Consider the following 26,032-nt stretch of genomic DNA (forward strand, 5'->3'; position numbering starts at 1 on the left):
TCCCTGGTCCTCACCGTGCCCACTTCCCTCACCTGCAACACCTGCCCGGCCCTGTGGGCACTGAGTGTGCAACCTTTGGCTGGTTCTAGTCCAGCTGAAGGGACCAGCTAAGTAAACCGCCAAAGCAACGCTTACTGTGGCCCAGAGACCCCCGGAGGACAGCTTGAAGAGGGAGGAGGAGGGGCAGGCTGTGGGTCAGGGTAAAGGCTGGAACAGAGAGCCTTGCCCTGCACAGGCAGGGGGGTGAAGGTCCCTGAGCTGAGGCCATAGGTGAGGACTCTCTGCCCTGCACCATCCTCCAGACACTATGCCCACCATGGGCTGGAACCCACGTGGCAGCCCTCATCTGGTCCTCCAGTGGCCCCTGAATGCCCACAATGTCATTGCATCAGACGGTAAGCTGCCTGCCCAAGGGACACCTCTTTAGGAGCCATCAGACTCCAACCAAGCAGCTCTGTCCCTGGCAGGAGGGTGAGGAAAAGGCAGGGGGTGGGGGTAGGGGGTTCCGCGGGGACGGGGAGAGACCAACAGCAGCCACCGAGTCCACATCTGGAGTCGAGGACTCCGCTGTTTGCCGGGCTGGAATGGGCTCACTGTTGTCTGTTGGCACCAATTCAGAATGACGACACTGGATCCCTGGGACCTGCTTCACCAACGAGGTTTCCTCACAACGGTGGCGAAGGGGAAACCATTCCTGGTTCCCGGATATGACAAAATAAAAGTCGGATGCAGTTTCTGTCTTCAGCCATGAAAAGCTAGCGCTAGGAATTGGTTCCTAATGAATTAAGCAGATGTCGAAGAGGCGGCATTGGAATTTCATTAATGAACACTGGGCTGTCAGAGAGATCATGAGGTTCATTTTTCCTCCTCTGCCTTCTGCTGGCGCTGGCTCTGGCTGCAGGAGGCTCAGGGAGAACATTCTGATGAGGTCGTTCTTCGTGGAGAGAGAGGAGGCGGCAGAGGGACCGCGGGAAAGGGCAGGTCACGCTGGTCATAAATGACAACCACTGGTCCTCTTCCCTCCGCGAAGCCCCGCCCAGAAATGTTCCTTCACTTGTCATTCTCCAACGCCCTTCCTTCCCCACGAGGCATCTCCAGCCTGCGGTGCCCGTTTTTCAGGGTGGGCTGCCGGTCCCCGAGCCCCTGGCCTGGTGGGTGAGGTTGGCACAGAGGGCAGGTGCCAGTCGTAAGCCTGGAAACCCGCTCCTCCTCCCCCAGCCTCCCGTCTCTGTAAATGGCACCACCATCTGCCCAGCAGCTCAGCCAAAAACCCAGGAGTCATCCTTCGTCCCCCTCCCATTTGCAATCCATCAATAAGCTCTGCCTGCCAGACCTTCCCTCTCGCCCTCTTCCCCGGAGAGCCCCCATCCTTGACAACTGGTCTCCCTGATTCTGCGCTTGCCGGAGGGACCGCTGAATACATGAGTCATGTGCACGTGGCCCACTCAGAACATCCCAGTGGCTTTCTCTTGCCCTCACCACCGGCATTCTCCTGCTCACCCCCAGGTCCCGCCGGCTGTCCTTCCTGCCACACGTCTCCTGCCCTTCTCCTTCTGCCCGAGGTGCTCCCCCACCCCGTTTCCACAGGAATGACTCCTCCTCACGTGCAGCCACCATCCCATGACCACACAGCCCCTGCTAGCGGTGCTGCCCTCCCCGGGACCCTTGCTCTTGATCTCGCTGTGGCCATGACCCTGGGCAACCCATGGAAATCTGTTTCCCCTCCTTTTCCACAGGCCCCGATTTTAATCTTCGATGCACTTAGCTAGGAAACTAGCCCTCTGAGCCTTCTGCAGCTCCAAGTGGGAGTGGTCCTCACTGCCTTCCGGATCCTCCCTCTGCCCGGCTCTCCCATTGGGGAGAGGACCCGGAGCGGTGCCCACAGGGGACTCTACTCTCTGGCTTTGGGCTGGGGGTGGCCAAGGCAGGGCCTGGGAGATCAGGGAGAGATGAGCGGAGATGAGGGTACGGATCCTGCGGTGTCGACGGAGGGGGATGGCTCCTGGCAGGTGATCTCGGGGTCTCTCGTTTCCAGTCCATTCGCTCCGCTCATCCCCTCAGTCTTGGGGGGGGGGTGCCCCCACTACTAACTCACCGTGGGTGCTGCACTTCCGCTTGGACAACCCCAATTTCTTGTGTGCCCCCATTTTTTTTTTTTTTTCCTGAGACGACGGGGCTAATAAGCTCTGCCTGAGTTGCATGTGATGTCCAAGATGAGGTCCTTCAAAGAAGCTGACTCCACTGGAAGGTCCACCCTTTTCTCTTCTGCGTCTTTCTTCTTGTTGCCTGGGATATGGCTGTGACAGACGGAGCTCCAGCAGCCATTCTGAACCACGAGGATGCCTTGGAAATGGAAGCCAGGCGAGAAGCATGGTGGCACAGAGAGGAGGGAAGGAGCTGGGGTCCCAGATAACCTGGAAGCCACCGTGCCAGCCCCGAACTGCCAACTTCCAGATATTTTTATTTTATTTTTTTAATATATTGATATTTTATTGATTTTTTTACAGAGAGGAAGGGAGAGAGGTATAGAGAGCTAGAAACATCGATGAGAGAGAAACATCAAGCAGCTGCCTCCTGCATACCCCCTACTGGGGATGTGCCCACAACCAAGGTATTCAATACATGCCCTTGACCGGAATCGAACCTGTGATCTTTCAGTCTGCAGACCGACGCTCTATCCACTGAGCCAAATCGGTTTTGGCACTTCCAGATATTTTTCTGTGAGTGAGAAGCAAACGCCTATCTTGTTTAAGCCATTGCTATTTTATATTTCCTTTTACATGCAGCCGAGCTTAATCCGATGTACTTAGCTCCCAGAACTGAAGCAATTTCCCAAGCGCTGCTGAATTGATGGGGGGCGGGGGGGAGGAAGTCTTGCAGGAATGTGCTTGGCAAGCTGAGCACCGGGGTGCGTCCAAAGGAGCCTCCTCTTCCCGAGGTATCTGCCTGGACATGCGTTTCCAGCCCCAGTGAGCAGCGGCTCCATGCCAGGAGCTCGTGTCTCCAAGAGGCCGAGCTGGAAGTGACCTCCGACCTGGTATCCGGGATCTGGGCACCCGTCCCGGGCGCCTGGCCGCTTGGTCCCTGTAGAGCGCCCAGGCCTGCGATGGTGAATGGGCTCCGGGATATCAGTCTGCAGCGCAGGGGGTGGCTTCCTTGTGCTCACAGATGGAAATGGAAAACAAGTGCCCGGCCAGAAGCCCTCCCCGGCCTTTCTCTCAGAGCCAGTCTCTCCTACGAGCAGCCCGTCAGGCCGGGGGCCTGCAGTGTTTAGGGTCACAGACCTCCCTCCGAGGACCTTGTGAGGGTCTTGGGCCCAGGAAAGCCCAAACAGGCAAACCATCTGCATGCAATCCCCACGCTTCTCTGGCCCAGGCCCAGGCCCACCCAGAACGTCCGACTCTGAAGGCTGGCTCCCTGGATAGCTCCTTCTGGCTGGTCACAGGCACCTGCGATTGACTGGGTCCCCACCACAGCTCTCCCCAGCTCCGTACGCAGAGAATCCCTCTTAGCAGGCGTCTGGGTCAAAACCTCTCCCACCCCACATCCGACCCATCAGCACATCTCATCAGCTCCACCTTCCACATGCTGCACCTGACTCCTTTTCCCCACTCGTGTCTGAGCCGCCGCCATCTCCTGCCTGGACCATGGCAGTAGACTCCCCACTGGGTACCTCTCCTGCCTGGACCATTAAGACTCCTCACTGTAGTCCCTGCTCTATTACACCCCTTTAGTCTGTTCATATAATAGCCAGAGGGGTGGTATCAAGACACATGTCTGAGGATGTTCTTCCTCTGTTCAGTGTTCTCTACTGGGACCCACCGCAGTCAGAAAGCCCAGTCTTCTCCCCGGTTCCGAGGCCCTGCGTGTCCACCCTCCCACCACCCGGTTATCTCTCAGACCTCACTCCCTCCTGGTCCCCACGCTCCCACTGCTCTGCCAACCAGGCCTCTTGGCTGCTCTGTGAGCCTGCTCCTGCCTCAAGGCCTCCCACCCACTGTTCCCTCTGCCTGAATGCTCTTCCCCAAGGAATCCCCTTGACCGGCTCCCTTCCTTCCTTCGCCTTCTCAGCGAGGCTCCCCTACACCACATCACAGCTCTCCCCTTGCCAACCCTTTCCCAGCTGACTTCCCTTCCTTGCTTTATTCTTCTCATCACTTTTCACTATCTTATGCACTATATGCTTTTTAAACATAATTTTTATTTATTTTAAAAAACATATATCTTATTGATTTTTTACAGGGAGGAAGAGAGAGGGATAGAGAGCTAGAAACACCGATGAAAGAGAAACACTGATCAGCTGCCTCCTGAACACTCCCTACTGGGGATGTGCCCGAAACCAAGGTACATGCCCTTGACTGGAATCGAACCTGGGACCTTTCAGTCCGCAGGCCGACCCTCTATCCACGGAACCAAACGGGTGAGGGCTGCACTACATACTTTAAACATATTTTTACTCAACTCTTGCACTCGAATGCAAGCTCCATAACAGCAGAAATGTTGTCTGTTTTGCTTGCTGCCAGGTTGTAGGTGCGCAATCAATACCTGCTAACCCCCCTGTGAGGGAATGAACCTGGTCAACCCTCCGAGCACCCACTTCAGAGCGAGCCCGTAAGGGTGCCGTGGGCATCGCCTGGACCTGACCGCACCCCAGGCATCCCCCTCCTCCGGGTACCAGCTCTTGGTTATTGCTTTAGACTAGGGGTGTCGAACTCAATCAGAGAAGGGGCCAAAATCTAAAATCCAGCCTAAATCGCGGGCCGAATGGTTTACTGAACAGTCAAAACTGGCATTGTGATGGAAACGCAGCGGAGTGCAGTGATGACAGCGCGTTGCGGGCCACATTGCAAGGCCTGGCGGGACGGATTTGGCCCGCGGGCCTTGTGTTTGACACATGTGCTTTAGACAGTCACCCCTGCTCGGCTCTCCTTGTCCTCACGCCAGCCTCGTGGGAGGAAGCATCTTGCTGAAATGTCAAAACACTGCTGTTCCCATTGTACTGGGGCTGGCAGTGACCTTTTCCCGAAGGGTTTTCATTTACAACAGTAATTTAGAGCTTTCTTTCAAAAAAAATATTTGAATCTAAAAAAAGTAAGTCTAGTTAAAGAAAATTTCAAATAATAGAACAGCCGGCCCTGGGATGCTGCAAACTTTCCCCTGCTCCAGGGGGGCCTGTGTCTACCTCGCGTGTGTCTCAGAGCCCGTCCCAGCCCCCGAGGCCACCCAAGGATCCAACCCTGGCAGGGTCCACCGATCCACGGGCCCTCTGACCAGAGGACACATGTGACTTGGCTCCCGTGTGCTCCTTCAGAACTCTCCTCTCTGCTGGTGAAGGCCAGTGAAGACCCCGCTGGTCTCCGAGGTCCCCCAACCCCAGGGGTTTTCCCAATGGCTCTGAACACGTGTTGAGATTTGAGGCCATGCCTTGACTTCTATGCCCTGGGACCAAGCCCCTTGGGCATTTGAGTGACACTGCTGAGTGGCAGCTCCAGGTGTGTCAAATGCATGTAGGGGAAGGAAACACGCCTAGACAGCCCTCCCCAAACGGCCTTGCAGTTAGAGAACAGGACAAGCCGTCCCTCCCTGGTGCTGCATCCTGCACCGACTCCCTCAAGCAGACCCTAATCAGGAAGGACGGCTGCCTTCCACCCCGGGACTGGAAGAAAGCCTGGAAATTTTCTTCGTCGCGAAGTCTCCAGCCCCGAGAACCATCGGAACCGTCGCGAGAATGAGCAGAAAATAGCAGATGATAAATTTTTTAGGACCCCCCTCTGCGTGCCAGTTGTCGCAGACTGTGAGATAATGTGCTGGCCTTTTTGGGAACATGCATTATTGATCTGGGTCTGTCTAGTGAGTTATAAAAAGCCCCCCCTGCCTCCAATGCCACCTTCCCATCCCTCGCCTCCTGGAGGAAGGCAGCCTCCTTCAGAAGCCAGTCCTGCCATTGGAGGGGCCGGCTCTTGAGCGGAAGGGAGGATAAGCAGGCACCGATCTATGCAAGTTAGCGCTTTGAGGTGGGAGCTGACAGATGCCACGGAAAACCAGGGCAAACCTACCATCCACCGTATCCGCTTCCTGAAATTTATCTTTCAGAAACACTTTCTGTCTTTGGGTGTGCAAAGACGTGTGTAAAAAGACTCTTCTGGCAGTGTGAAAAAACACACAAGCTATAATAATAATAAAGGCATAATATGCTAATTAGACCAGACATCTTTCCGGACGACCTTCCGGAAGAAGCCAGAGCTTCGAGGGCTGAGCCCCGTGTAGGAATTTCGTGCACTGGGCCTCTAGTCTAGAAATAACAGCTATCCCAGGAGACTAGTTAAGCAGAGCGGTGGTTAAGACCATGGGCTCTGAGTTCAAATCCTGCTTAGCCATGTTCTAGTTGTGTGCCCTTGGACAAGAAACTTCATTTCTCTGTGCCTCTGCCCCTCTAGCTTTAAAACAAAGAGAACGGGTCTATGCATTCGAGTAAGCCATGGTTTTCTCTGCTCTCCTCTCTCTCATGTCCTCATCACACTCCCATTTCCTATATTTGCACATCCCGTTGGTTTTGAGTCACAGATGCCGACTTACAATCAGGTTCAGGCATGAGGTTCAGGTTAGAGCATGTCGCTGCAGCAAAAATGTGTTGTTCCTAAAATTCACTCCCTCATCCTGGTTCAGGCCAAAAACTTAGAAGTCATCTCGAAGCCATCTTTTCCTGAACCCCCGACCACTAACCCATCCATCACTGTCCCGTCCCTCCTTCTGCTCTGCTCCGATCCCAGCTTCCATCCTCACCTGCCCAGTCACTGCACTGGCCCCAATGGGTGTCCCCGTCTCTGCTCTTCTTCTCTGCAACCTAATTTCAACATCGAGTCAGAGGGATCCTGTTGGAACCTTAGGTAGATCATGGACCTCCCCTGCTTAAGGTCCCTGATCCATGTCTGTTTTTATTTTTATTTTTTAGATCTTTTAAAAATATATATTTTATTGATTTCATAGAGGACGGGAGAGAGATAGAAACATCACTGATGTGAGAGAATCACTGATTGGCTGCCTCCTGCACGCCCCCTACTGGGGATCGAGCCCACAACCCAGGCATGTGCCCTTGGCCAGAATCGAACCTGGGACCTTTCAGTCCGCAGGCTGACACTATCCATTGAGCTAAACCAGCTAGGGCTGATCCAGGTCTGTTTCACTAAGAATAAAACTCAAAACGTTCATCCTGCCCACAAGGTGCCTGCAACCTGGTCCCATCGACTCCTGGCCTCATGTCTCTCCATTTAGACATACCCCAGCTAGCTCCGCTACCGCCCACAACATTCCTTCTGTCCCTACCCACCCAGCTCATTCCTAACTCCGTATTTTCACCTTTCTCATTCTCTCTGCCTGCAATGACCCTTCCCCAGCCCCGGGGCTCCCAGGACAGTGCACTGCACAGCAGATGCTTAATACAGACCTGCTGAGTGCATGAAAGAGCGTTCAGGGCCCCAAATTCCCACACACAACTAGGACCAAGTCACTTGAGGGAAGACCCAGGTGCTCTGAAGCCCAGGCTCTGCAAAATTCTGCTGGAAACAGCACTCACTCCCCTATGGCTGAGTCTGCAGATGCCTGTGGTGATCAGCCACGAGGCATGCTAAACGGAGCCGGGAGATAGGGATCATGTCTGTCAATCTGTCAATAAGAGCTCCGGGCTCCGATTACTTCCTGGCGGCACTGATAAGCTCCCTGTGAAAAATCTATACTTGTGATCATTAATACAAATCATTACAAGGAGTGACTTAGATTTATATAAATCACCCTCTCTTGGCAGTTAAAGGACGGATTCATGTTTTTAATAACCAACCCCGACCCCTTTAAGAAGGGTGCAGATTTGCAGCTGGATCTTCACCACAATCTTACAGTTAGTAGCAAAGGCTTGTCCAGTGACATTGGGTTGTCCTTTGGGAGTGGGCAGAGGCTAAAGGCCAAACCCTCACCTGGTCAACTACCGGCACTCCTTACCACCACCGGGAGAGCCTCCGAGACCTGGCTCTATCCTCGCTCTCCAGTCTCATTTCCTTCACCCCTTTCCCGGCTCCAGCCACATCTGTCTCCTTGGCCCTGCCTCAGGGCCTTTGCATATGATGTTTCCTCTGCTTAGAAGGCACCCCAGCCCCACCAGATGTTTACAATACACAATGGTACCGATGATGAGAAGGAAAATCTAACTTACAGGAGAAGGAAAATGGGCAAGGCTTGTGCACTGCCCAGAACGGCTGCCACAAGCCACAGATGGCTCCGGGCACCTGAAAGTCCTAACTGAGATATGTTCTAAGTGTAAAACAATATAAAAAACGTAAAATACCTCATTAATGATTTTTTCTATTGAAGAAAATTTCTATTGATACTCCAGGTACAGTGGGTTAAATCAAATGTCATTAAAATTAATTTCACCAGTTTCTTTTTTTACTTTCCAAAAAAAAATGTAACCATTAGAAAATTTCAAATTACTTATGATATCTGCATTTTCGGGTGGCATTATAATTTCACAGGGCAGCGCTGGTGTAGGATTTACTGTAGAGAAATGGGACCGAGAAAAGCAGTACATTCAGCGGGGAAAAGACACGAGATAAGGAGAAAGGTCTCCCCGTGGGAGAGCCTCAGAGGTGACCTGCAGACAGAAATGGCGACGGAGCCGGGGAGGAGGAAGTCCAGGTGAGACTCTCTGGAGGCCTTGCTCTTGCTCTCTCCTCTTGTTGGCCTCATTTACGGGGTCTCTTTCCCATGCAAATGAAGGCACCCACAGCTTGGGTGGAAGAGACCGAGTCTTGTTTAGGAGGGCAGGGGGGATGGTCTATACAATGAACCAAAGGCCGGCCCAGGAGTGGCTGGTGAGAGGAATAAAGGGAGATGTGGAGGCCTGGAGCTGGAGAAGCCCTTGGGCACAGCCCTGGCCGGGCCAGCCACAACTGTAAATGTTCCCAAGGAGGCAAGGGCCCCTGTCCTCACCGCTCTACCCGGGGCCCACAGTGCTGCGAGGGAGGGAGCTCAGGACCAGAGGCGGCCCAGCTCGCCCTCCTGAGACAATCTCTCTGTGAGCCGGGTTGGGTCGCTGCCCATAGGGAGGGAACGCTGAGCCCACCCACGGCTGCTGACGTGGGGGGAGCAGGGGTCACACATGTATGTATGCATGTGTGTATTCACATGCACGGGAGGGCGCTTCCTTCTTCTGTTCAGGGTCAGCACAAACATCACCACCTCCGAGAGCCCTTCCCAGTTACCAATCTAAAGCAGTCCAACCATGGTCCCAACAGGCACAGCGCCCTCTTCAGTTTCAACGGAGCACTGCTCCTTCTTGAAGTTATTTAATTAACTCATTAACTAATTAACTAATTAATTTTCTAAGCCCTGGCTTTGACCCTGGCCTGAGCGCTGGGCACAGAAGCTCCGGCAGGAGAGCGGGTGTGACAGGGCAGGACAAAGCCTCGCCTCCGCCGGGAAGGCCCAGAATGACACGGGCTCCAACGGGTTTCTGTTCCTCTTCCCAGCTGTGGAGCCCCCTTCAGTCTCTTCATTTAAAAATACTACAAAGCGGCTACTATGACAACACACACAGGCTTATCTAATGAATAGTGCGTGTGAAGGGCTTTACAAAATATCCAGCACCGTAAGACCCAAGGAACCACAGCCACCGCGTTATTTTACACGTGAGCCTGCAGTGGCCCTGATGATCTGTCTCCCTCCCTCCAAGGGAGCGGGCACTGTGCCTCCCTCACGCACTCCTGAAGCTCCGGGCCCTGGGGCCATGCCTGGCACATGGCAGGTCCTCAACAGAAACCAGAGGAAAATACGAACTGGTCTTAACATGGCTTCTTCAGAAGAGTGTGGAGGAACCCAGGAAGGTTCTGCATTAGGAAAAGGCTGGAGACCTCTCCCCTTGAGAGTCCACAGGGGTGGGCCACCCCTGTGACTTGGTTAAGTCCTCTACAAGTGACCTCTACAGTGTGACGTGAGCACCTTGGGCCGGGAGCCTTAGCCCAGCAGATGGCCCTGGGGCCCCGGGCAGGTGCCACCCGCCGGCCGGGTGCTTACCGAGCTCCACGTCCTGGTCGTCTGTGAGCACCAGGATGATGTTGGGGCGGATGTTCCGGCGGTCCCTCTGGAACCGGCCTTTCAGGCGGTGGTGCGACAGGAAGGCGGAGCTCCCACCCAGCAGGGGGAGGACAGAGGCGGAGAGCAGGCACAGCAGGAGGCCGGGGCGGGCCATCTTATGTCTCTGCTGGTCTGTGGCTTCTCGCAGGAGGCGGGAGTCTGGAGCAGCGCCTGGCAGACTTGCTTCTTTGCCCTCTTCCCCCTCGGCTCACGGATCTGAAGGAGCAGGAAGAGAAGCAGGTCAGTCTTGCTGTACGGCTGCAGCCGCTCAGGCTTGCATAATGAGGCGCACGATGGCCTCGGGCATGGACAAGGACAGTTTATCTGATCGGGGCGGCTCTGGCCGAGCAAACATCTAAGGCGGCTCCAGCGACAAGGAAAGTTATTTGCAATTTGCTCAGGCAACGAATGGGCTGGTGGGGGAGCCTGCAGGGACCACTTCTGCAGCCAGAACTGTCCCCTGGGCCCCCGGGTGGCAGGGTGTGCTGGTGGCAGCTCCAGCCCCACATCCGATGGCCAGCCGGTCACACTGAACCACACAACCACTTCCACAGGCAGAGCAGCTCCAGAGGAAGGAAGGAAGCAGCCCGCTTCGGGGAGCAGATAGTTCTGGCCATCCCTCCTCGGCGGGCAGACGGAGGCGGCTGTGGCCGGCTCCCCAGCAGCCGGAGGCTCAGAGAGAGGCTGGGACAGCAGGCCGAGATGCTGGGCGGGACGACTCCCCATGCCGCAGCCCCAACTCCGTCACTCGGCAGCTCGGCTTCCCCGTCAGTAAGCCGGTGGGGAGCGGGGAAGACACGGCTGTTATTGGAACCTGATGCAGGCGGGCTGTGTGCGGAGGCCCCCTGCCAACACCAGAGCTGGGCAAGCTATTCCTATTAGTTTTCGGTGGCAGGATAAACAGAATGACAGAAGAGCTGTCACATTCCACTGTGACCTCAGTCACCCCCCCATCCCACCACACCCCAGATCAGGTCACACGCAAAGCTGGGGGCCGGGCAGTGGGAGGGTGAGCTTGGCTCAGGCGGGTCTCTGCGGTCATTTTTCTATTTCTTGAGGAAATGAGCCTTTAAGTCCTGTCCAGATAGAGACTTTCGGTCTCATTTATTTAGGGAGAGCGAGAGAGCGAGAGCGAGAGCGAGAGCGAGAGCGAGAGCGAGAGCGAGAGCGAGAGAGAGAGAGAGAGAGAGAGAGAGAGAGAGTGTGTGTGTGAGAGAGAGAGAGAGAGAGAGAGAGAGAGAGAGAGAGAGAGAGAGAGAGAGAAAGCGAGCACGCAAACAGATATGTTGAGAGGAAACCATGCTTGATGGAGCCAGGCTGAGTCACTGCCCTTGTGACCTCGAAGGACCATGGGGAACCCCATCCCAAAGCCCAGGCTCAGGAAGCTTGGCAAGGGCCCTGGTTTCCGCAGGGTGGAATGCTGCCTTGTTTCTCCTCGGGACTACCAAAGCCTCTTAAGGGGTCTCCTCCCTGTCCCCACCCTTGGCCCCCTCCCGTTATCCCCAGGACAGCCAGTTTGAGTCTCCGAAAACTGGAATCAGGTCTTACCACTCAGTGAGGCACTCGTGGACAAAACTGAAGGGGCACCCACGCCAGGGTGCACAAGTGCAAGGCACTCATCTCACCCGTGACCCCGTCACTTTCTTGCTCACACCCTCCCCTGGCTTCTCAGGGCTCAGGCAATAAAATGCAAACTCCCGACCAGGGTCACTGGGGCCCATGTGACCCGGCCCCTGCCCACCTCTCCCCCTTCATCCCAATTGCTCTCCGGCCCCACTGGCTTCTCACTGTTGTTTGGACAAGTCAAGCTTGTTCCTGCCCCAGGGCCTTTGCACTTGCTCTTCCTGAAACCTGGAAGAGTCTTCCCCCAGGTTTTGTACGATGGGTTCATTCACCTCTGACGAGTCTTGGCACAGATGTCACCTTCTCGGAGAGGCTGCACTGATCCAAAGTGGTGCCTGCCCCCGCCCGAGGCATCCTCTGTACTGTATAACCTGTTATATTTCCCCAAATCCCTACAACAACCGGCAACTGCCTTTTTTATTGCCCATTACCGCCCCCCCCCCCCCCCGTCCCCACTCTCATGGAGCTGGGAATGGGTGCAGGGCACCTGGGTTGATCTTCTTAGCAACCCCTGCCCCCCTTTCTGGGCAGCAAGAGCCCACCCGTCAGGATGCTCCCGCTCTGGATGGGAGTCAAAGCTCTGCGACCAGAGAACAGGAGTGGATTATTTCATCAGAGCAAGTCGTCAATGGGCCGATTTTTGATGAATTCCCCGGCTCCGACTTCCCCTGGCCGTGTGCCCGTCTCTCTCTCTCCAGATGCCGAAGGAATCAATGAAAAGTGACACAAGGGATTCTGCCTCCATTTTTCTCCTTCCCGGTAAAAGATCCTCCCTCTCATCCCACCAGCCTGTGGGAGGCGGGGTCCATCCAGCCCCTCCCCTTCCCTTCCCCAGGGGTTTTCTCACAGAAAACCTTCTGCCCGGACCGGGATGCCATCTCCGGAAACGCCTAACGCCCCGAGTGTTCGGAAACATCGCCCTGCTTCTGGATCTATCTGCCCGTCTGCAGAGAGGAGCAGGTCTGAGGGTGACCGACAACCCCCAGCCCTGCATGCCACAGCTTTGGGGGACAGCTGGGAGCTCCCCCAGGGCTGCCCAGGAAGACTCGGAGAGCTGTTGTCCTCTGAGGACCCCGGAATCCAACCGGACTAGTCAGGAGGAGGAGGGAGATGACCAGGCAGCTGAGGGGGTGGGAGAGGAAGTGGCCAGCGGCAGAACAAGGCATTGGCCAGGCAGAACTCACCCGGGAGGTGGTAAGAAAGGAATGTGTGGGGCGTGCGGAGACGCCTTGTACAGACGGAGAGACCCTCCTCGGTGGTCCAGACAGGCCTTCCTTCATTTACGTTACAAATACTGGTTTAGGGCCAACTATGCATGAGGCACAGTGTCAGGTCGTAGGATAATCCTGGCTGGGTTATTACAGCCTCCTAACTGGTTTCCCTGCTTCCACCCTCATCTCCTTCCATCCAGCAGCCAGAAGGAACTGCCTGTTTTTTGTTTTTTTAATATATTTTATTGATTTTACACAGAGAGGAATTGAGAGGGACAGAGAGTTAGAAACGTCGATGAGAGAGAAACATCGACCAGCTGCCTCTTGCACAGCCCCCACTGGGGATGTGCCCGCAACCAAGGTACATGCCCTTGACCAGAATCGAACCCGGGACCTTTCAGTCTGCAGGCCGACGCTCTACCACTGAGCCAAACCGGTCCCGGCAGGAACTGCCTGTTAAAAGAGGCCGTCTTCCTCCCCTGCAAAGCCTTCCAGGGCTTCCATCTTGTGCAGAATAAGCCCCTCAGACCCTCCAGAAGGCGGACAAGATTATACACGGTTGGCTCCATCCCCTCTCTGACTTCATCACCTTTTACTTTCCTCCCTGCCTACTCAGCACTAGCCTCCATGATGTTCCTCAAAACATGCCACCCCAGGGCCTTTGCACATGCTGCTCCCGGCACTGCCCAGGGCCCTCACCCAGGTGTCTCCATGGCCCCTTCCTCACCTCCTTGAGGTGAAAACTGAAATCTCTTGCCTCCCCAGGAGCATTAGCAACTTCTGACTAAATATTTTCTTTCTTTCTGGCTTTCCTAGACTAAAGCATTAGCTTCCTAAGGGCAGAGACTTTTGTCCATTTTGTTCACATCTGGTTCCTGTATCACCAATACCTAGAGCAGTGCTTAAGATAGCAGATACTCAAGATATTTACTGACTCAGCAAACATGTTCTCCCTCCTGGTTATGGTACTCCCGTTGTGATTGGGGGCATTGCCGCCCCCTTATTCCGATAATGTACAGTTTGAATGTAGGGTGGATCCAATCAGCACATTCCATCTCTCTAGCTCCCGCGATTGGCCCAGAGATAGACATGTGACCAAGGCCTGACCAACCAGAGGGAGGGAAGAAATTACAGAGTGGGCTGCTGGGTGCTGACAAGGGGGCGAACCCAGCCTGGGTACCCACTGGAGCCTGAGAGGGGATGCTGGTGACACGAGGCTGAACCAAGTAGCCAGCACAGACTGGAACAAGTGGCCCTTGTTGCTTCAGCTTGTCTGAGCTGGGGCTGTCCTTTACAAAAGGAAGCATCCAGACTTACACAATCAACTTCCAAATATATTGGTGAAGAAGAAAAACTAAAATTTACGGTGTGTTTTTCTTGGGCTCTGCCCCGTTTTCAGCGCTTTTCCAGTGCTAACTCACGTCACCCTCACAGCAACATTATGAGTAGCAGATGAGCAGGCGGAGGCATGGAGCGGGCCAGGAACGGGCCCAAGGTCGCACTGTGGGAGGCAGTGAGACAGACACGAGCAGAGCAAGGACCAGGGGCCAGATACAGGTCACCAGGCCCGAGAACCCTGGGTATCTAGCAAAGGACAATCAGCTGGTTGGGTGGAAACTTGCTCCTGGGTGACCTTCCTTCCCCTAGTATAGGGGTGTCGAACTCAATCAGAGAAGGGGCCAAAATCTAAAATCCAGCCTAAATCGCGGGCCGAATGGTTTACTGAACAGTCATAAACTGTCATTGTGATGGAAACGCAGCGGAGTGCAGTGATGACAGCGCGGTGCGGGCCACATTGCAAGGCCTGGCGGGACGAATTTGGCCCGCGGGCCTTGTGTTTGACACATGTGCCCTAGTACATCATATGGACGGTCACGAGGCTTGGACCCCCTGACCTTTCCTCCCCGGAGATAACATGTAGATCTTGGCTGTAGTTCAGCTCCAGGCCCAGATAAGCAGCCAAACCAGACAAGAGACACCGAGGCTGACCTCAGCACCAGCTGCACTGGACAATGACCCCTGCCCTGGTGCCGACCAGTCCGTCAGGAGAGACCTAAAAGGTAAAAGGATTCAGCTGGAAAGCTGCTGAAGAGTCTACTGAGATCTTCTCCTGGGCCCTCCCCTAAAATCTCCGCCCTTAAAACCCTCAGAAGGGAAGACCCAGCTTGCCTTCCCTCCTAGGTTAGCGCAAAGCCTTTCTCTCCCCTCCAGCCCTCCCTGTCCCTCCCACCCTCCAAGCGTGTCTCCTTTGTCTTCCTCACTTCGAAGCTCCAAGGGCCCTTCCTTAGCTGCTGCAACTTGTTTCCTAAGCTTGCTTTTTCTCCAAATTACTTCTTCCACCTCTGTGATTTTATAAATAAACTGGAGGCCCGATGCACGAATTCGTGCACGGGTGGGGTCCCTCGGCCTGGCTGGCGATCGGGGTGATTGGAACAGGCCAGCTGCAGGGGGGGGAGGGGCATAGGGGACAGAGGGAGGTTGGCCAGCTGCAGAAAGGTGGCTGTGGGAGCACACTGACCACCAGGGGCAGCTCCTGCATTGAGCATGTGCCTCCTGGCGGTCAGGGCATGTCACAGCTACGAGCTGGTTGTCCAGTTGTAATGGTCACTTAGGCATATTTATATATGTGTGGGTGTATATATATACACACACTAGTAGCCCTGTGCATGAATCCATGCATGAGTAGCTCACTGCTGCTTGCCTCAGGGGGCTGCTCTGCCCTCCTGTTTGGACGTTATACATCTTGATGTAATGCCATTTGCACATTATTTCTTTATTATATAGGATAGATGATGTCCTCTTGACTTCCTAGCCAGAAGTCAAGACTCTAGGTGGCTGAAGCCACGGGTCTAGCACCTGGTGCCGTGGTTCCTGCCACCCACCCGCCACCACTTGAGTGCTGAATACCATCCCTTGACCCTCCCTCACCCGCCTCTCCCCCCTTCCTTGTACCTTGGGAGGCCCACTTGGATGGGCCACATTAATGGGCTCTGTACTCTCTGCCTCCTGGTAGGGAGAACGGGGAGGAGAGGGGCTGGGTGCTTCCCAGGCGCCCTCCTTGGCCCCTTCCTGGGGAATGACCACATCCTGCCGTTGCTTTACTGAGGGCCGAGCTCCCCTGGGTGGCCCGCTTCCTGCCGGCCCCGGCCCCAGCCCCAGCCCCAGCCCCAGCCCGGGTCTGCGTTACTCACTTCTCACACTCGGCTCACACTTTAGTCGGAGGGCACCACCTGTTTCCTGCAGCACTGACACAGCAAGCAGACAGCACAGCCGAGATCTGCGCCCAGACCTCCTGACCCCAGAGCCATCTCTGGACTCCTACGCTCACTGGGAAAGCAGTGAGTGATACCAGAGGCTGAGGCTGAGTGTGTTGCACAAACAGGAAGAAGAAGGGGGAAACCGCTGGCCTGGGGAAGTCAGGGAGGGCTGCCGGGAGGAGTCTTCACTGAGTCAAGTGTGAGAAGCCTAAGAGGAAGCCACGGGGTTCGGGGAGACCCTGAGGAACAGGGTGGAGTGCAGGGCGCCTCAGGGAGGGGACCGGCTCCGGTAAACAGCCGGTAGTGGGAGGGGTGGGAATGTGTGGTCCCGAATCTCAAGCCCAGAAGTTGTCTAGACAGGGGATGACACACGCATCTGTTAAACCTTACCCTCCCCTGGCGTCTCCCCTTCTTCCTGGCCACAGGTTTTTCAGCTCCTCTCCTCCTCCCAGGGCTGGCAAAGGAAGGACAGGAGCCTGTGACCTACAGGCCACCAACGCCTCGTCTCCCTTGCTCAGGTCCAGGCACCTGGGGGCTCTTGGAATTCCAGCTGGAGGCAGAGAACCAGGCCAGCTCTCAAGAGCAAGACGGGGGCAAGAGAAGGGTCCTTCGGAGGGAGGAGAAGACGATCAGATTTCAAGACAGGGCTCAGGCTCCGGAAAGAAAATTAGGGCCTAAAGAGAAGGGTTTAAGAACCCATTACTCCAATAACTAACTATTCAAGCAATAAGAAATCCTCAAACGCCTACTGTGCACCAGGCACAGTTCTTGGTGCCTCAGATCAAATGGTGGGGGTCCGGGGGGGGGGGCAGTGGAGGGAAGAAGTCCCTGCCCTCATGGAAGTGAGATTCTAAGGAGTCCACATAGCAAAACCTGGGGTGGAAAGAATCCAGCTAAAGGTGAGAAGGGTCAGAAAACAGGACTGAAGTAACGGCAAACCACAGGGTGAACAGCCAGGCCGGGGCCATGGATTTTCTATGTGGATATATAGTCAGAGCTCAAAGGAAGTTCAGAAACAAGATATTCGAAGTCTGGGGAAGTTGAGCATCACCAGGTTTTGCATGTCCAGTGAGTGGGTGTCTGAGAGGCCATATAACTCACACGCTCCAATGTCTGAGCATCTGCTATGTGCTATGCACTGTTTCATGGCCAGTGGGACCCACTCTCTGTTCTCATGGAGCTGACAGGCCCAGAGCAGGGGGCGGGGGGCAGCTGGAGCGGGCTGCCTGGGTTTGAATTGTTACTCCTCTGCTTTCTCGTTGCTGGGCAGGCAATTTAACCTCTTGTATCCCCACCTGTAAAGTGGCACCAATCACCGCCCTGGTAGAGCTGTGAGGATGAAACTGCTGAATACCATGAAGCCTTTATGACAGAGCTGTACACAGTAAGCACTCCATAAATGCTGGCTTTGAGCCACCCAGCATTTTCTCACTTTACTTTCTTGTGACCGTGCCCAGTTTTTATTTGGGATCTTTTTCTGTCTGATCCATGGTCCCTAAGGTTTCAATTAGGTCCCAGCTACAAAGCGCTAAGGCTAGACCATGGGACCCAGACCTGAGCCAATCAGGACCTTCCAATGTCCCTACCTCAGTGATTGACCAATCTGATTTTATATATATGTATGTATAATATATATATATTTTTCTTTAATTGCTTTTTTTTTTTTACAGAGAGGAAGGGAGAGGGATAGAGAGTTAGAAACATCGATGAGACAGAAACATCGACCACCTGCCTCCTGCGCACCCCCTATTGGGGATGTGCCCGCAACCAAGGTACATGCCCTTGACCGGAATCGAACCTGTGACCCTTGAGTCTACAGGCCAATGCTCTATCCACTGAGCCAAACCGGTTAGGGCCCAATCTGATTTTTTAATCTAAGCACTGATTAATCTAAGGCCTACTCTTTCCAACTGACTAATTTATTCCACGTCTTTCCAACATCAGGTGAGGGAAGACTCTGGCTCCATCATGCCTCACGTGGAGTCAGAGTGAGGCCAACACACAGGAGAGAGGACAGAGCTGTGGAAGGGAATGGACTTGGGTCTTGAAAACACTGGAGACCTGGATCCAGCTAAGCCTGAAGGAGGAGGATTTACCTCTGGGTTCTTGGCTCATTTGTTTGCACCCATAGATTCTTCTATGTCCAACTAGTTTTCTTTGTTTTTAGGTCAACTTTCTCAACACTATGACTCTTTAGGGACATGAGTCAAATTCTTTTTTCTTAGGTCACTCCAAGTAGCTCTGTCACTTACAACCGAATGAGCCCAGATGGTAGAGCAAGCTGGAGGCTGTGTTGACTCAGGTGGCACCCCAGCCACCTTCTGCCTGTGTAGAGAGACATCAGACAACACAGCTTTTGAGTCCTAGGCCCGACCCCATTCTAGGGCTTATCTAAGGCAAACTTCCCTCGTTCTTATTTGTTAACTGATAAAAGCAGTGCAGGGAAGCGGAAGGAACGTGGGTGTGGGAGTCACGAATTCTGGTCCTGATTCAGCCTCAGTTTCCTCACCGGCCAAGAAAAATTGACTCTTCACTGGGCATGGCGTTCAAGTTTGGGATGGGTGGAGTGGGACGGGGGAGAGAGAACCCTCCGTGGGCCCTTCCCGGTGCAGGCCTCCCTCTGTCGATCCCAGGTTTATTCTCCTCAGAGCACTCATCACAGCTCACAGTTCCTCGATGCACACTTCTGTTCAGGTTTCTGTTTTGTGGGGGGCTGCTGTTCCCACTGGAAGCTCCACATGGAGGGTCTGTTTCCTTCTAACCCCACAGCCCCAGGCCTGGGGCAGCCTGGGCCCGAATTCTTCCAGCCAACGAGTATTTACTGAGCAGCCACCACGCACAGGCCCTGTGCCACATGCTGAGGACCATCGTTCGTGGATCGGACACCCACATCCTGAGGAGGTGACACAAGAGAGGGAGGTAGAAGTTCGAGTAGGGGGAAGGCTGCAATTTTATGAGGGGGGGGGGGCAGCAATGGCTTCTCTCCAAGGTTACATTGGGCAGAGTCCTGAAGGAGGTGAAGGGATGTGCCCTGCAGATATTGAGAAAAAGGGTGCTCCAGGCACAGGGAAAAAACAAGAGCAAGTGTCCTGAGAGAGGAAGGTGCCGGGTGTTGGAGGAACACACAACGGGCACTGAATGTGAGGAGGCGGGGTGTCCGATGGCAGACCTGGCCGGGTCACAGAGGCCGTGGGCCGCTCCCCCCTTAGGAAGTGAAACTCCCCGTGTGTGCGTCAGGCTCAGCCTGCCTGCGCCTGCCAAGCTTCTTGTGGCCAGGGTGCCCCGAAGGCTGTCCTGACCCCCCATCTCCTCACACCACCCAAAGAGACTGCATCCCTGGGTGGCTGGCAGGAGGTTCGAAGGGACCCGAGAGGCAAACAGAAAGGCTTGCCCCGGACGGACGTGGAAGCAGCAGCCTCCCTCCCCTCTGCTCTGGGAGCATGTCTTCATTCTCACTTATGAAACCGAACCAAGACAAAACCCCAACACTTCCCCCTGCCCTGCTCTTCCGCAGAAAGGAAGCCCTTAGGGCCAAACAGAAGGGGGAACTGACCTGGGGGAAGGGGCCCTCACTTCCCCAGGACGTCCCTGCTGAGAAATGACGCTCTCAGGCTCTGCCCTCTGTCCCCGGGCTCGGGGCCACCGCGGACAGGGAAGCCACCAGGAGGGGAAGTCTCATCGGGCGGCTGCTGCCTTGTCTGTGGTGGGAGACTCATGCTGGGGGGGGGGGGGGTGCCAGGCCAGGGCTCCGTGTTTGGGAGGGACAGTAACAGGCTGGCTGGGCGGGAGGGATGCGAACGGCTCCCAACCTGCTAGAACTCGGCCTAGGCCAGTGGTCGGCAAACTCATTAGTCCACAGAGCCAAATATCAACAGGACAACGATGGACATTTCTTTGGAGAGCCACATTTTTTAAAAAAACTTCTTCTAACGCCACTTCTTCAAAATAGACTCGCCCAGGCCGTGGTATTTTGTGGAAGAGCCACACTCAAGGGGCCAAAGAGCTGCATGTGGCTCGAGAGCCGCAGTTTGACACCCACAGGCCTAGGCAAAGCGGCTTCTCCCGACCGACCGCAGCCACTTCACAGGCAGCTCCCGGGATGTGCCCAGGGGCAGGGCTTCTGCTGTGGAAGCCAGGGGTCTGCTCTGAGAGGGTGACATGACAGAACTTGGCTTGGGCACTCCATCGTAAGTCAGGGGCTCGGAAGCTCTGCTTGTCACCTGCTTCCAGGCTTAGCTTTAATTCACTCCCTTCTTTCTTTCAGCAAATTTATCGACAGAAGAGATGGGGAATGAGCACCATGTGTCCTAAACCAGGGTCTCTCAACTTGGCACTGGGCACTGGGGCCAGCTCACTGCTGTGTGGGTCATCCTGTGCATTGCATCCTTGCTCTCTACCTGTTACAGGCAATGACCCTGAAGTTCAACTCTTGCTTGCCAGGGGCGTCGAGCTTTTTCGTACAAGGGGAGCAGGCCTCCTGAAGACCAGGCAGGAGGGGTTAGCAGGACTCCCTCCTGGAGGTTCGAGGGTTTGGAAGAGAGAAAAGGGGATGACCTGCTCACTGAGGTTCACAGTCACTTACGACCCACACACAAGGACCCCTAGAAGGAGCGCCACCCCTTGGTCCACACCATGGACTGGGTCCCCGGAGCCCCGAGGGCTGGCCTCAGGCCTGGTTCACAGGAGTCTGATGTGTTTGGTTACTTCTGGGGAGAGACACCTGTCTGCAGTGGCCTTTGTCTGAAGGGGGGAGACAAACCCAAATGCATGCAGGTCCAGGCAGGAGAATTCAATGAGGGATGTGGCTGGACCAGGGGAACAGGGGGGGTGGGGACTGGACCTCCCTGGAGACATGGTTTCCAAAGTGACACATGAAGACATTTTAAATACAGAGCAGGCGTTGGGGGCTGGGAGACCATGTGTAACCCTGCAAAGCCACCCGGTCTCTTCCGGGCGCCTCCTCTGTGCCAGGTGCCGTGAGGGAAGCTGGTGATCAGCAGGGGATGTAAAGCAGACCAGGCCTCTGCCCTCAAGGAGCTGACATTCTGGTGGGGAAGACCGGTCATTAACAAACGAAGATGAATGTCAGAGTTTCTTAAGAGCTTTGAAGGAACGTATTGAGTCACAGGATAGAGCCTCGGTCTGCAGCACCGTTGACTAATGAGTTTGCCGCCCACTGAGCCAGACTCTCGATTCCAATAATTACAGGCTGTTGTTGTTCCTTGTGATTAAGCCCCTATTCCAGTGGTTGGCAAACAACAGAGCCACAGTTTGCTGACCACAGGGATAGCGTAAATGGGGGGAGGCCTCAAGGAGGAGGTGCTGTTTGAGCTGAGAACAAAAGGGGTGTGTATGTGAGAAGTCAGTTGTGGGTGAAATGCTTTCCAAGCAAAGGGAAAAGCAGTGCAAAGGCCCTGTGGTGGAAACGAGCTAGGCCTGTTTGAAGGGCAGAGTAAAGACCAGAGTGGCAGGAGGAAGGAGCAGAGTGGCAGCCGGGCACAGGGGAGGCCGGCCCACCTTCCCCAGCCCACGCCTGCCAGGTAGGCCACACCCGTGGCCTTCCTCAGAGGTTAGGGGAAATGGGAATCAGATACAGAAATTCCCACTTCTGTTCTTTGTTCTTTTGTCTTCACCGAGGACAAAAGCTTCTCTGGAGCTGAGTTACAAAGTTATTTCTGCAAAAGGCCTTGGGCCAAAAGCAATAAAGTCGGACCTGAACAGAGTCATTATTCACGCCTAACTGTGGGCCGGTTCCCAGGGCAGACTGCCTGTGCCAGGACCGACAGCTCCAGGCACACCCCCTCCCCGTTTTCAACCCCATGTCTCTCAGTACCGATTCCCCCCACAGCACACCCATCTATGTTCCCAGAGATTGTAGCTTCCTCCGAGGAGCACATAAAAGGGATAAAAAGGCCATTTTGACGGGCCGGTATGAATAATCCAATTATTTCTCCCTTCCCACCCAATCCACAGCCGAGTGCTCCATCCTCGCCCATCCTGCCGCTGCTATTAGCAGATAGCTTCTCATTAGCTCACCTTGGAAACGGTCCGACGCTTACAATTATTGGAGATGCTTGTCCTCATAGGCAGGGAGGGAGTCGGAAGCTACGGTGACCAAATAACCCGCTAAATTTAGAGACTCGCGTCGAGGGGATTTGGAATGACAGGTCCATTTCCAACCCTGGCAGGCTGTGCAATCTAATTAGCAGCTGGAAATAGACCGTCAAGTGGGAGCACAGCCGTGGGTCAGAGGTGCTCCTCAAGCTCGGATCAGCGTCCGCAACTGGTGATCTCACCGCCGCTGGGGGCCTCCCTGGGTGACTCCAGGTGGACAGTGACTGCGAGAGAGGGCGTGGGAACTGGGTTGCCAGTGTCCATGGTGGGGTGCTGTCTGGGGAGGTGGGAGCACATCCATCATGCCAGCTTCTCCTTCATTACCATGTTTGCTCTCTCTCCCAGATGTCAACTCAAACCATCTCTATCTGTGGGATGGGGATACTGAGGTGTGGTAGGGATTGTGGGAGCTGGCTTTGCCCCATAATAATAGGGTTCCCAGACCCCCAGCGGTGCCTGAGCTATGGGGCCCTTGTCCTTGAAAAGCTGCCATACAGTTTTGGGGATTCTACTTACAATAGACTTAAAAAGAAAAGTCATTCATTCAATTAGCCCATCTTAATGAAAAGCACCTCTGACCCATCCACCCATCCGTCCATCTGCCATTCATTCATTTATTCATTCATTTAAAAGTGTTCACTGCTCATCCTGAGGGCATGCAGAGCTTTCTAACTTTTGTCTGTCCAGCATCTGGTCGCCTTCTTTTGACAACAGCATCCCAATTCCCTTTTAAGGATGCTCGCCCTTGCCAGGAGGCCCTTCCTTCTCTTGCCATGTAACCAAGGGGTGATCCTGTGATCCACGTTGGCAAATCAAGACTCTCCCTGGGGCCCTGACTCTCAATGGGAGTGTCAATGGCAGAAGGAAAAAGTAGGGGTGTGTCTGTCCCATCGGACCCTAAGAGGCTGCCGGCAACTCCGGCTCTGAGCTCCCTAGAACGCCCTAAGCTGAAGCCTTAGGAAGGCCCGGCAGCTTTCTTTTTTGCAGGCTTAGCGGCCAGGCTGCCCTGAGATCCCCATTCCGTGAGGAAGCACAAGCAGCCGCGAGAAAAAGCCACGTGGAGGAGACGAGAGCCATTCAGCTGATGGCCCCACGGAGCTCCTGTCGTGTGGCCAGCACCAGCGGCCAGCCATCTGAAAGCAGCCATTTCAGATCCTGCAGCTGGTATCACATGAAGCAGAAGGAAAAACCCCCTGGCAATCAGCAGAATCATTAGAGCACATGTGTCAAACACAAGGCCCGCGGGCCAAATCCGTCTTGCCAGGCCTTGCAATGTGGCCCGCACCGCGCTGTCATCACTGCACTCCGCTGTGTTTCCATCACAATGACAGTTTATGACTGTTCAGTAAACCATTCGGCCCGCGATTTAGGCTGGATTTTAGATTTTGGCCCCTTCTCTGATTGAGTTCGACACCCCTACATTAGAGATAAACTGTTGCTGCTTTACACAATGGGGTTGGGGGTGATCTGCTGCAGGGCACACACCCCCTTCCCCCCACCCAAAGAACCCGGAATGACACTAACGAGAGCCCACTCCTCCACCTGGACTGCCACCAAAGACCTATGACGAGTCACCATGTTTGGTCTCCTGGGGCTAGCGGCTTTAATCGGATGAACACTTAGAAGAGCACACCCTTCATTCATTCTTTCCAGTCACTGATTCACATCGCCACCAAGCCAAGCACTGATGGTGCAACGATGAACAAGATTAAGGAGCTCCTGTTCTGACAGGGCTAATCCACACAGTGCCTCAGTCTCCTCCACTATGAAAGCGAGGGCCGTTGTGATGACTACATGCTTGGCAACAAATGAAATCAATGATATTAGACTCCATGGTTATCGTAAACAGAGTTGCCAATGCATTGTCCCTAGAGGTGTGGTATTGGTGCCCCTGGGTGGGAGCCATTAATATTGGTGTCCCAAGAACCATTAATGCTGGGGTCCTTGTCCCAGCAATCTGGAAAAAGGCTGCACGTAGGTGATTAAGAAGGAGTCCAAGCACAAAAGATAGTTTTGAAAGGCATTGGGGGTCAGAGGAGCTTCAGCTAAAAAAGCTAAAGACCACCTCTTGACTCAGGATCCCGTGCTATTTATTAACACAAATTGTCCTAAGGCAAGATGGAGATAATACACTTCAAAGGGGAGGGCTTGGAAGGATAGGGTTTACAGAAGCATTGTCCGATTGGGGAATAGCCTACAGCTGTTCAGGTGTTTGGCCATTTGCTAGGAACAAAGTGTGGGAGACAGTGTGTTTGGGAGGTGATTAGGTCATGAGGGTGGAGCCCTCAGGATGGGATTAGTGCCCTTATAAAAGGATTCCAGAGAACTGCCTCACCCCTCTGCCATGTGAGGACACCTCTAGTGAGGAGGTGGCATCAATGAACCAGAAAGTGGGCTCTCGCCAGACACCGGATCTGCTGCCACCTTCATCTTGGGAATTCCCAGCTCCCAGGGGTGTGAGAAAGAAGTGTTGTTGATAAGACACCCTGTGTCTGGTATTCCATTTTGGTAGCCTGAATGGACTAAGACTCGCTGCTCCAAAGGACGTTACAACACGGTCACCTGAGCCGGCACTCAGAAAGCTGCCTGGCGCACAGGAAGGCTCAGGAAATGCTAGGAGTGTGGACTGGGGGGAGGAGATGAGAGATGGCCTCTCAGGAGCAGACTACTGAAGGCGTGAGAGCTGCGTTTCTGAGGGTACACTCAGAAATCTTCGCCCTGAAAGCTCTCATTAGAATGTCACCACAGTGACCTCACAGATTAGCTCTCACATCCCAAGTAGCCCGAGACCGGTTGGAACTGGAGTGTCGACCAGCCCTCTGCAGGGCACAATGTTCCTGCTGTTGCCGGAGGGGCATGATGTCAGCACAAAACCCGGTTCCAACCCTGGGCCGGGTGCCAGGAGGGTACATGGCTTCCTGGGAATGACAAACAGGTTTGACTCCTTTGCCCTGAGCAGTCACCTCTGAGCAAGGATCCCTGAATACCAGATTCAGACCCACCAGCAAGCTCCAAGCCTCCTTTCTCGATCCCTTCACCCAGAACGTATTTCCTGAGCATTCAGAGTGCCAGGCCTTACTCTAGGTGCACACAGAGGTGAATGAGACGCCGTCACAGGGTTTATTATTTTAATGAGAGGCGTGAGGACAAAGGATAAATAAGGAAATTGAGATAATTCTAGAGAGTGATTAAGTGCTATACACACAAAATAGGTCATTCTAGGCATTCTAAGGATGTGACAGTGGAGCTGAGATCTGAAGGATCAGAAGGAGCTAAACTTGTGACTCTACAAAGGAAGAGCAGTCCAGGCAGTTGGGACACAGCAAGTGCAAAGGCCCTGGGGCTGGAACAAGCTTTGATGCAACCAAGGATCAGAAAGGAGGCCAGTGTGATTGGGCGTGATAAGGTTTGAGGACTGTGGAGGGAGACGGAGGTGGAGACCAGGTGGTGCAGGATAACACTGAGCTAAGAGTCGGAGTTTATTATGGGTACAAGGAGCCCCCGAAGGGGGGTGACTGATTCAAGGAGCTGTCACCATTGAGAAGCTTTGAGGACTTCGCAGACATGCCCGGCAGAAGGCACTCCATCCAGCACCTCTCCCCTTGCTTCAGTGGTTCTCAACTTCAGCTGCACGTTGGAATGGCTTGGCAGCTAAAAAATACCCCGATGCCCAGGCCCCTGCCCTGCAGTTGCCAAGTTAACTGG

At 54.4% G+C, this 26,032-nt stretch overlaps 1 protein-coding gene across 3 annotated transcripts in view; it reads right to left on the reverse strand.

Annotated features, from left to right (window-relative positions):
• The window catches only part of SULF2 (sulfatase 2), an 86,063-nt gene that overhangs the window by 51,586 nt on the left and 8,445 nt on the right, over positions 1-26,032 (reverse strand). For all 3 annotated transcript variants that reach the window (XM_045574314.1, XM_036419672.2, XM_036419671.2), the window contains exon 2: positions 10,063-10,338. In XM_045574314.1, the coding sequence (XP_045430270.1) occupies positions 10,063-10,237 (175 nt within the window). In that variant the 5' untranslated portion in view covers positions 10,238-10,338. The remainder of the gene's footprint in view (positions 1-10,062; positions 10,339-26,032) is intronic.

The sequence above is a fragment of the Pipistrellus kuhlii genome, unplaced genomic scaffold (genome assembly GCF_014108245.1).
Source record: "Pipistrellus kuhlii isolate mPipKuh1 unplaced genomic scaffold, mPipKuh1.p scaffold_m20_p_6, whole genome shotgun sequence".
Taxonomy (NCBI): Eukaryota; Metazoa; Chordata; class Mammalia; order Chiroptera; family Vespertilionidae; genus Pipistrellus; species Pipistrellus kuhlii.